This window comes from Crotalus tigris, unplaced genomic scaffold, assembly GCF_016545835.1.
Source record: "Crotalus tigris isolate CLP2741 ecotype Arizona unplaced genomic scaffold, ASM1654583v1 scf7180000017568.13789103, whole genome shotgun sequence".
Taxonomy (NCBI): domain Eukaryota; kingdom Metazoa; phylum Chordata; class Lepidosauria; order Squamata; family Viperidae; genus Crotalus; species Crotalus tigris.
Genome location: NW_024096479.1, coordinates 1422249 through 1433260, shown reverse-complemented (window position 1 = coordinate 1433260; position 11012 = coordinate 1422249). Strand labels below are relative to the sequence as shown.

The 11012-nt window shown below is 37.4% G+C and overlaps 1 protein-coding gene across 2 annotated transcripts; it reads right to left on the bottom strand.

The window, feature by feature from the left end:
• Window positions 1–261: 261 nt before the first annotated feature.
• On the bottom strand, window positions 262–10543 carry CD28 (CD28 molecule). Of its 2 annotated transcripts, XM_039354969.1 has the most exons (5): window positions 10093–10543; window positions 5379–5495; window positions 3268–3630; window positions 2745–2857; window positions 262–1496 (listed from the first exon to the last, which is right to left on the bottom strand). In XM_039354969.1, exons 1-5 carry the CDS (start codon window positions 10172–10174, stop codon window positions 1356–1358), a joined length of 816 nt encoding a protein of 271 aa, XP_039210903.1. In that variant the 5' UTR covers window positions 10175–10543; the 3' UTR covers window positions 262–1355. The 2 variants fall into 2 exon arrangements, with proteins under 2 accessions (XP_039210903.1, XP_039210912.1); XM_039354978.1 differs by lacking the exon at window positions 5379–5495 and having other exon boundaries at window positions 10093–10415.
• Window positions 10544–11012: the final 469 nt, after the last annotated feature.

Here is an 11012-nt window from a genome sequence, read left to right as displayed (position 1 = left end):
ATATCAGGTCCATTATGAATGTGTTAAGCTGGGATGGAGAATGCATTATATACCTCCCAAGTGATCTTTTGACTGATGTTGCTTAAAGAATGGCCAAACTTTGTGCATCAGCCAATTCTCTAAGATAACAATTAGTCAACTCCTCAGAGGTTTATTTCTGATCTACTAAGTAATTTGTATAATTTAGTAATAAATATTGTTATAATTTATACAGAAGAATTAAAATAAGCTTAGTATGACAGCGAGGTGTTAGGACTTAAGTCATGTTATGTATTTTATTATTGGTTTATAACAGAAAGCGGGACTTAGACACCCATATGTCTGTAATACATTAAATGTTTAACAGTGTGGCATTTCTGCTTCAATGACCAAACTATGGTTGCTGATGATGACCCCATCTGCTCAGAGGGATGCAAAAACACATGTTTTGCACACCTTTCCTACCACAACATCTCTGTAAAATAGATTAGGCTGAGACTGACACAAAGCTATCCAGGCATTGAGGATGTGTTTGAACCTATGTGCCATTTAATTAACACAGGAAATACTGTAGAATCCAACAAAGCAAGAACGCTTTTAATCTTGGCTATAATCATAGAACCATGTGCATACCAGTATTTTAGTATTGAACTGATACCTGATATCAAGAAAGAAAAATACTCCCTTCTTACAGTGGACACTAGAATTATTTGGATAAGTGATATATTACTTGGACTTTCCCTTCATTACTTTGTCCAATTCTTCATCAATATCTTGTTTATGCATCAGTGGAAAACTGTATATCACTGCAAATATTGGCAGTATTTTCTACTATTCCTTCAAGTCTTCCAGACATGATTTTCAGGTTAATTGTTTTAACAGAAAGAGTTATCTGTTCATTGGGGCTGTTCTGGTGTATTGCAAACCTTTCCAGCTAATCCATTTGTTTTACAACAGGAAAAAAAAAGTTCTTTACTGCCCCAGTCCCACCAAGCTGGATGCTTCTTATTTCTTAAGCTTATGTTTAAACCCTAAATTCAGCATCTTCTCTGTGATGTGAAACATGACAGAATTTTACCTCCACTCTTTGCCAGAGTTTGGATATAATCCTTCTAAACCTTCTGTTAAGGCCAAAGTAGAAAGATCACAAATGCAGTTGGAACCATCATTTGCTTAAAACTGGGGGTGATCTCACATTCCTCTGTTTCCAGTCTACTGTTGCTAATAACCTCTTGCTTATCTAACTTGAAACATAACTTACAGAGAGTTTTTGTCCTTCATAGATCTATGAACATCAAGATATAACTCTTTGAAAACAGTCTCATTTTGCAATGGCTAGGCTGTTCTTATTTCCATCGTAGAGAAGGCATTATTCATCAGGGTTCCCAATAACGGTATGCAGTGTAATTCCGTGTTGGAATGCCATGCTGAGGGGGCCTTTTCCTGGGTCCATTTGATTGCCAGGGCGTCATGTTGAAATAGTCGTTCTGAAGTACCCTGTTCTTCTTGCATTTCAGCTGCATGAAAAAAACAACAGTAAGGACAAAGGGGGGGGGAATTGCCATTCAAAGAATGAAAATTTCAGTGAATGTCAGTAAGGATCAAAGGAATCAATCCCACTTGATGCATCTTCCCACAAGTATGACAAGTGAGGTTTCTCCTTCATGTCATATCAAATAAATGGAAAGCTAATGTGCATCTCTTCTTCATGCTTTTATGAAGGAGAACCTTGTGTTGCTCCTTCTGGGAGCAAGGTTGAATAAAAAGCAACATTTATGTTACTGGTTATTCAGCAGACAAATAATTAACTCATAGTTTTTCCAGTCTGGCTTCTTTACAATATATACAACAGAAGTCAGCAGAGACTGCATGTGTCTTTAAAGATGGGCACACATGAATTTTAGAAAAGTATGCTTTAACATATCAATAATATATTTTTGGTTCCAGCAAAGGGTACAATCCCCCCAATGTACCCTCTGTATCTTGTTAACAAATTAAGTGACACATCCCTGAACTCTCCAAAAGATGAAAACACTGTAATTTTTCATGGGGCTGAGGGGGTGACATAGGAAGAGGAAGGTGTTGGATATGTTCACCACTTTGAGTTATTTGTAAAAATAATAAAGGCAGGACAGTTACACACACACACACACACACACACACACACACACACATCTGCTTCATTATAGCATTGGCAATTCATATGTCTTAGATTCCAGAATCATGCAACTGTCACCAGTTATGTATCCCCCTTGCCAGGTAAGTATCTCTTTCTTGTTCCTGGTCCCAGCTTATTTTTGGAGATGGCTCCCAATGCATTGCTCAAAAGTCAAGCTCAATTCAATCAGTCTCCCAGGAATCTGCAGTTTGCTTTACCAAGGACACTTCATGGGCATCCTTGTTCAATTCCAGCAATGTGATGCCCACAAATGCAGATATATTTGGTACACAGTGCTGATTGTCCCGGCTTCTGTTAGAGCCAGTTCCCAAATAAGGGAAGAGAAATATGACCATATAAAAGGCAGAGTATGTTCTTTATTATTATCTTGCTTATCTAACTATATGTTGAGGGGACTTGGTGTAATAGTACTACTTCAAGTGTTCAACCCCATCATGATAGTCTCCATAAATGTAGTTCCAGGGAAATCCAAAATGTTGGCAGATGCATTGCTCCATAGCATGTGGAAAAGTTCTTTCTGGTTATATTTTTTATCACGGACAACATCTGATTAGTACTAAGGGAAAATAAAAGAATGATTTCTTACCCAACAGAAGTAAATGGCTGCTGTGGTTATTATACTGTAGAAAACAAAAAATCCAAGTGGAATAGCCATTGGCATGTTCACGTAAACAAGCTTTTCTTGGTGCTGAGGAAGTTCTGAGGATTGACAGGAACACAAAGGAGTTGAGATACCACAGAACAAAATATACTTTATATTAATTGAAGTATGCTATCCCCCATGAATGCTAGACAATAAATTAATTGGATGCACAACTAACTGAAGCTCAAACTACCTGGTTTATTATTAAACTGCTTTCAAACAGTTTACTCAAAAGTGTCACTTAGATTTTGAAGGAAACAAGTTATTGAACTTCTGTGTAGGACCTGCTTCTTGCCACCATTGCTGGCAAATAATGTTGTAGTGGGGTGCTTATGGCAGAAAATGGTTCGTTGAAGGGGCATTGATCTAAGCACACAATTTAAACAATTTAAGCGTGGGCAGCCTTATAGTCAATAAAGATTCTCTGACCTCCCTGATCCATTAGAAATGAACGTCAAGATTTTACCTTGCACGTAAATTAAATTGCTCCTGCTTTCGGTTTCATATGGTGGTGGGTCAATCACCTCAATCTTGCACATGTAACTGTCTGTGTGGTTGACCTGCAAGTTGCTCAGGTGAAACATAGCATGTTTTTCTTCTTTTGTAATATTTATGTCCAGGCTTACTTTAGTCAAGAAACTCTGTTTCTTGACTAAAACTGTGGAATTGTTCCAATTTGCTTCAAAAAGTTCCTCTTTTTCTACTCCTTTCAGCAGGTAGGCATTTAACTTTGTAATGATTTCTCTGTGAGCTGGAAAGTCACAGGCCAGCTGGGCATTTTGGTGCACTGTTTTGTGTAGGAATCTCTGTTGCTTTGAAATGCTTTCAGCTGTTGAAGGAGATAAACAATTTAATAAGTAGGCTGGCACAGGGAGCAGATGAACACCTTAATAATTTGGGAAAACAGACTCCTTTTCACTGTAATGTCATCCAGAGTCACCTTATAGGGGAGATGGACAGCATTAAAAAAATAAAATAAAAAGAAATAAAGAAATAAAAACAAATCTTGTCAAAGAGATACGCTGCTATATTTCACAAAACAAGTTGCTCGTAAACATGATAGAAATTCAGCCTTAGTTAATACTATTAGCTTTTGGTTTTTCAAATGAGAGCCACCCCAAATGCAAAATAGAAGGTGAGGCAGGACAAGTGGAAAAGTTTGTCTGAAATTCTACTTGGTTGCATTTCAGGTGTGTTTTACTTCTATTATGAAAATGTACAATCCATGACAGACAATGGACAACAGCCATATATGTTATCAGAGTAGCTCTGAAGCACAAGTTCACATGAATAAGTCCATCAGCAAGCTGCCCTCATCCCTATCTCATCCCAGGAGACAGAACTATGTAAGGAGCTAGATTTCTCCGAACTGTTTCATACCTGTATAGGGCAGAGGGGATAAGAGGAAGACCCTGTACCAAAGCAATCATCAGACAAGTCCAACCTGAGCCCATTCCAATAAAATAATTGAATAAATATCTCAGATAGGACCCCCTCTAATTCACATGAAAGTGAGGAAGGAGAGAAGGACATTCAGACATGCAAGATTATGGTACTACAATAAAAGTAGTACTAGATCCCCATAGCATTGGTTTCTGAGTCTGGTCTACTCTATAGGGCTGACAATACCTCTCGAAGGGGAAGACAGAGAGTTTGCTTTTCCTGACATCTGGATGCACTTGCCAGGCTAGGTAATGAAGTATCTGCAAAAAGACAGCCCAGCTCAAAAAACACCAAGAACACAACTGCTCAATACTGAGGTTTGTATGTTCTTACTCTTGAAATACTTGCCAGTTTCTGAAATTTCAGTATTGCCAAGGTTTTCAATACTGCTTGTGCTTCTAAAATCCAGCATGTACCCAATGCAAAGTTGCTCAAATGAAAAAGCCTCCTCGTCATGCATATAAGGATCGACTTTCTATTCACCCTCAATAAACATCTACAGCATCTCAAAAGCCTTGTCACCAAAATTGGTAGAGAAAAGTGCTGTAGTACTTTTCCAAGGTATCTCTTGGAAAACCCAATAAGGGCATTAATGCTTTAGTAGCTTGTTTTCATTCTCTCCTTCGCCTCTCAACTACCATGGTATTCAGAGATAAATTGCCCAGAAGTAGGGTTTTAATTTTTAGTTTAATTTGCCACCAATAATAGAACCTTCCTAAACAAAACTCAGCTAAATCCCATTGTTAAATTGTCCTATAGAAGAATGGTTAGATGCAGCAGACCCTGCAAACAGCCCCACACAGCCTGGGATCATAGTTTAGAAATTCTTTTGTATATTTAGCTAAATTGGTTGGGGCCCATCACTGTCTTGAAAGAACTGAGGGGAAAAAAGTTTCTCCCCATCTACAGAACCAAAAGGGGACAGGGAAGCTCTATGACTAGGAACTGAAACAGTACAAGTCACAATTTGGGGCAGTAGCATTTTTACTAAAAGCAAAAGGCAAGTTATAGCTTTCTCTAGTTTTTATAGCTGTCATATTTTATTTCCATTTGGAGAGGCCTTAAAAAGTGGAGTTGTCTGAGCAGTATGAGAAGGCCTGTTCATATACAATATGCAGGTGCTGCAGTATATACCATTGTCATAGCAAAAGAAGCAACAGAATGGGGTGAGAGGCAACATCATCCCAAGGAGCTTGAATGCTTGTTTGTCCTCTGTCTTGGCATAGAAAGTGAGGAATAGGGAAGCCAGCCCTTAGAGAAGAAAAGATTAGAGTTACACACACAATCAAGACTTCAAGGGAGCAGCTGCAGCCATAGAAATTAAAAAATCAGAAACCAAGAACCTTAGTTCTTGATGACTTGAAACTCTTTTAGGTAAAGTTTGTAGTAAAATGCAGATAAATAGGCATTGGAGGCAGAACACCATTTATTTATTTGGTTAGTTGGTTAGTTGGTTGGTTGGACTCTGAATGGCATGTAATAAAAATCACTGCTGCTAAGTCCAAATAAGAGAACCTTGAAACAAGGAAAAGTTACTTCTTTTCTGCAGTTTCTCCCTGCAGTTCAGTGGCACATTCCTGCATTGAGGGAATTGGGTGACAACTTTGAGGTGGGAAAGCTCTAGTAATTGCACAAAGACTTGGGGGTCATCTATCTATCATCTATCTATCTATCTATCTATCTATCTATCTATCTATCTGTCTGTCTGTCTGTCTGTCTGTCTGTCTGTCTGTCTGTCTGTCTATCTGTCTATCTATCTATTTGATTAGGTGGCTGCCCAATTCATAGACAATAATTATATGACCAGAAAACAAAATATTATATTATATTATAAGATGTGAAAGTTTCATTTAATGATGCACATAATACAAATTCAATTTTTGTGCGCTGATTGCACATTAAAATAAGCTCATTTCATGAATAAGCATTAATTAAACATTGCTTCATTACTTTCTTGTGTAAGCAAATCTGCAGCAATCATCTTATTCATATATGAAATTATGTTCAAAACAAAATCAGGCTCATAAATATGCTCGTTTTTATTTGTTTTAGATAGCAGTTCATTCTTTTTTAAAAGTGCCATTTTGATCTTTCTTTAATTAAGTTATCAAAGTTCATTCATTGTTTGTGAAAATATAATACTTTTTTCAATATTAGCTCTGCAGCTTCAGCTAACTGAGCAGTCACTGGCATCTAGCTTTTTATTCATCATCTATTAAAGGCTTTTTCATAATTTAAGCACTTCAGAGGGAAATAATGCAACTCATACTATTATCTAAACCAGGCATAGCCATAGCCCCCCGGCCATACGGCGCTCTGGACAGCTAGTAATGTGGCCCCATAAGTTATAATAAAAATATTTTTAAAAAGAAGTATATTATTTATATACATTAACTATATTATATATTTTCTATGTGGCCAAAGACAGTTCCTTTTGACTCAGTACGGCCCAGGCAAACCAAAAGGTTGGACAGGCACACTCCAAACTAACAACAGCCCCTAACCTCTAGATATAAAGTGTTGCAGTGGTGATGCCTGTAAAGAGACAACTCCTTGCATTAAGTAAACAAGATTCTTGGTTCAATGTACAGATGTCTGAGAGATGAGACTCGTGGAGAAAATTGATGGGGAACAAGACCAGAATCACTGCCCCATTCTTTAAGCAGAGCCTTCTTGCTTAAATTTCCCTAACCTCCGCAAGAACCTCATAGAATTAAAAGACAAGGAGGCAACAGAATTTTATGAAATATGGAACAAATGTTATAATTGGCTAGAACAGAGAAAGAGAAAGATATGATTACTGATGTAAATAAACTGTAAATAATATATAGGAGATGTATAACACAGTTCTGTTAAAGGAAAAAATGTATTTTTTCATTTTTTTGTTGTTGTATAGTGAAAAAAGAATAAATAAAAAAATATTTTTTAAAAAAAGAACCTCTACTGCACAAGATATATCTGGATAAAGAGGAATGGGGCAGTGATTCTGGTCTTGTTCCCCATCAATTTTCTCCACGAGTCCCATCTCTCAGACATCTGTACATTGAGCCAAGAATCTTGTTTACTTAATGCAAGGAGTTGTCTCTTTGCAGGCGTCACCACTGCAACACTTTATATCTAGGGGTTAGGGGCTGTTGTGGGCCCAGAGTCAAGGATGGGATTCACTGATACTGGCAGATAATCTATGAACTGGGAATAGATTAAGCAGTTCCTAGTACTGTATGCCTTTCACCAAGTTCTTCTGTAATTAAATAGAGCCTGACTTCTTCTGTTGAATGGAGGCATAGAATTTTAGATTGGTTTCCATTTCTTATCATTCCTTGTTCTATCTGATACAGCTTAATTGCAGTGCTTTCTGAACATGACTTGCTGGTTATTCACCTTAGCCTCTAGTTCATAGTTTGAGATCTGGACCAGAGGAAAACCTAATTGTCTAAAGTCATGTCTCTCACTTGAAGTGCATTTTTTCTTTGCTTCCCAAATATCTTACTAAAGAATAAAAAAAAACAACTCTTTTTGTGCTTAATTGTGTTTACATTGGTAATATTTCCATAAATAATGTGGGAAGAAGGCTTTGTTTCTCTTTTCCCATTTTTTTTACTATATTCTACTTTCCACAATAGAGTAGTGATAAGAGGTAAATGGAAGGGAAGCAGCCTAGAGGTAGATGAAAAAGTTATGTCAATATAGATTAAAATAATATTATTGAAGACAGACAACTATGTTGGTGTATTATACATGGAACAGGGTATAGTAGAAATGCATTTAATTTGGATTTTTAAAACTATTATTTATTTCATATACATTTTTGCACGTTAAAACTTTATTACAAATGACTAAAACCATACAATGTACATTATGTTAAAAAATAACATTAAAAGCCATTAGCAAAAAAAAAAAGCCATTAACCCAACCATTAACAGCCTAGCAAAATATATGTGATTTATCAATTTCTTGAATAGGCTCAAACACATCTCTAAGGGAAATGAGTTTCATTATCAGAGAGCAACAGAGGAGAAGGCTCTCTCCTACAGGACAGAAAAGAGGACCTCTGATACAGTGGGCCATCCCTGGTTGACTTCTCCTCTGGGTAAGTTCTTAATGGGAGCACCAGCCATTAGACTTTTAAGGAAATGGAGATAAAGAAAACCTCTCAACCTAGATTGGCTTATGGTGACTAAGTGACACACCACTGTGGGGTTTGGAGCCACAATGCCATACTTTTTTTTGTACCTAGTGTACAGTAGACAACCAACACCTATCTTTTCATAGGAGCATGGAATTTCAGAACCTGTTACTGGTTAGCAGCCAAATGCCTTTAAATATATGTTTACCTAATTTCACAATTTCAGAAGCTTATACAACCCAAAGCACATGATCCTTCCAAATGTTCAGTACATGTCCCCAAATACTGCGGTGCCATTTACCAATCATAATCATGTATATTAGAGAAAAACATACTGTATCTATTAAGAGAGCCAATGTGATATAATGGCTAAGCCATCAGGCTAGAAACCAGGACTATGTAAAAAAAATATTCTTACAGTAATACAAAATGTAATAAACTGAACTTAAGCATTTATGGGAAACTGAGAGAAACGGAACAGATAACAAATTTCCCCATCCCAGCTAAAGCCTAAACTATTTTTAACTGCTATCCAGAAAATGAAAACTTCGTCTGACTCTGAACCTGTGCTGTTCCTGAACTGTCACATATTTAAGTAAGTGAAAATGGCAGAGAAGGAGTTTCAAAAGTTGATGTCTCCAACTTTACTGTGACAACAATCATTTATTGTCCAGTAAAAAAATTCTCGAAGAGTCATTCTTAGTTTAAAAGCAAGCAAATAATGGAGAGTCAATCTATCAATCAGGTCCTATAGACAAGAGGGACGGTGCAGTGGATTGCTCATAGGGAACTGATGTCCCAAGGAAGGTCATGGCTTGTTAGTGCTGATAAGGTCCCAATGGAACTGCTGATTATTAATTATTGATTATTATTACAACTGACTACTGAATAGAGATGTGGAAGGTAATTTTAGAAACCAAGTCATTTTCCTACTTGAAATCGTTCTTCTGAGTTGCCATTTGCCCAGTTAAGGGAAAGATTACAGTACCATAAAAAGCTTGCTTGTTTTCTTCAGCAAGGCAGCTTGTTTTCTGCCAGCTTGGTGGAGGACAACTCCTAGATTTAATAGATGGTGTAGTGGAGGTAACTAACTGCCCTTTCCCTGAACTACACTGAACAGCTGGTGGTGGGGACATACCACAGAGGACATTCATTTCTCTTGCAGAATGTTGTTTGCATCCAATCAATTGTTGAAAGTAGACTAGCCAAGTAGATAAGCCTTGATTTGACCCATAAAGAAAAATACTTACATTCTTCATGAGATTTTCCTTCTGCCTAACTTTCTTCTTTGTAAAGGAGATATCCAAAGATCAGTGAAAAGTCAGTTCAGTTTTGCAATCAGAAAAATTAACAACATGGCTATGTTCCAGTGGATCTGGTTGGGTCAGCATCATCTGTAAAAACAGTCACTCTTGCTTCTTATAGCCTTCTCCAGTCTGGTAGTTTTCCAGAGTACTTATTACATGAGAGCCATGTTGGTGCATCCAACAGACTAGAGAAGGCTGATTTACCATTATGAATATTATTTTGTGATAAGCAAGCTGGTTAACGTCAATGTTTTCTTTAATATCATTGTTAATTTTTATACTCAAATAGCACTGCAGTGGCTCCAAGCTTCATTTAACAATTGCTTGGCAAATTTTCCATACAAAAATCTAAAAGATGGAGCAAGGGGGTGAGAGAAAAACAGACAGAAAGAGAGAGAGAGAGAGAGATTATTACCTGCTGAACTGGTGTCCTGAATAATATGAAACGCAGTAAAAACAATCCAGGCGATTATGTTGGTAAAAGGTATAATGGACATCTTGACCTCATACAGAACAGAACAGAAAGTTGCAGCGGTATCAGTTTAACTCCACACTTTAGATCATGCAGGTATCTCACTGATTTTATTCTCATCTTTTCCTCTCAGAAGCATGTAAAAGGCAGAAATATCAAACCACTCTGCTGCAAACAGGAAATGGCTCTTTGATGACTTTGTCACTTTATTTGGGTTTATTCATGCTTTTTTCTATACTACTCTCAGAAACCCTATTACCCCCTGACGTTCACCAGAAAGAAATATCAGCCCTCGCCCACTGAAACCCTATACTATACTATTTCAGACAAACGGATGTCCAGTCTCGTCTTAAAAACTTCCAGTGTTGAAGCATTCACAACTTCTGAAGGCAGATTGTTTCACTGATTAATTGTTATAACTGTCAGGAAATTTCTCCTTAGTTCTAGGTTCCTTCTCTTCTTGATTAGTTTCCATCTGTTGCTTCTTGTCCTGCCTTCAGGTGCTTTGGAGAATAGCTTGACTCCCTCTTCTTTGTGGCAGCCCCTGAGATATTGGAACACTGCTATCATGTCCTCCCTTGTACTTCTGTTCATTAAACTAGACATACCCAATCCAGCAACCGTTCCTTATATGTTTTAGCCTCCAGTCCCCTGATCATCTTTGTTCTCTTCTCTGTACTCTTTCTAGAGTCTCAACATCTTTTTTACATCGTGGTGACCAGTGCAGTATTCCAAGTGTGCCTTACCAAATGAGAATGGGAACCTGGATCAATACCCAGCCTGAAACTTTCATTGCTGCCAGGTGACAGGAAAATGCCGCCTGAGATTTAGCAGGTCATTTATGGACCAGTCTTAAAGTTTTT

Excerpts from the sequence above, each read along its gene's own strand:
- CD28 (XM_039354969.1), bottom strand. The coding sequence starts at position 10,174 with ATGTCCATTATACCTTTTACCAACATAATCGCCTGGATTGTTTTTACT. Across the intron at positions 2,858-3,267 it reads CAATTTAATTTACGTGCAAG|AACTTCCTCAGCACCAAGAA; the intron begins GTAAAATCTTGA and ends GTCAATCCTCAG. Across the intron at positions 1,497-2,744 it reads CAGCCATTTACTTCTGTTGG|CTGAAATGCAAGAAGAACAG; the intron begins GTAAGAAATCAT and ends TTTTTCATGCAG.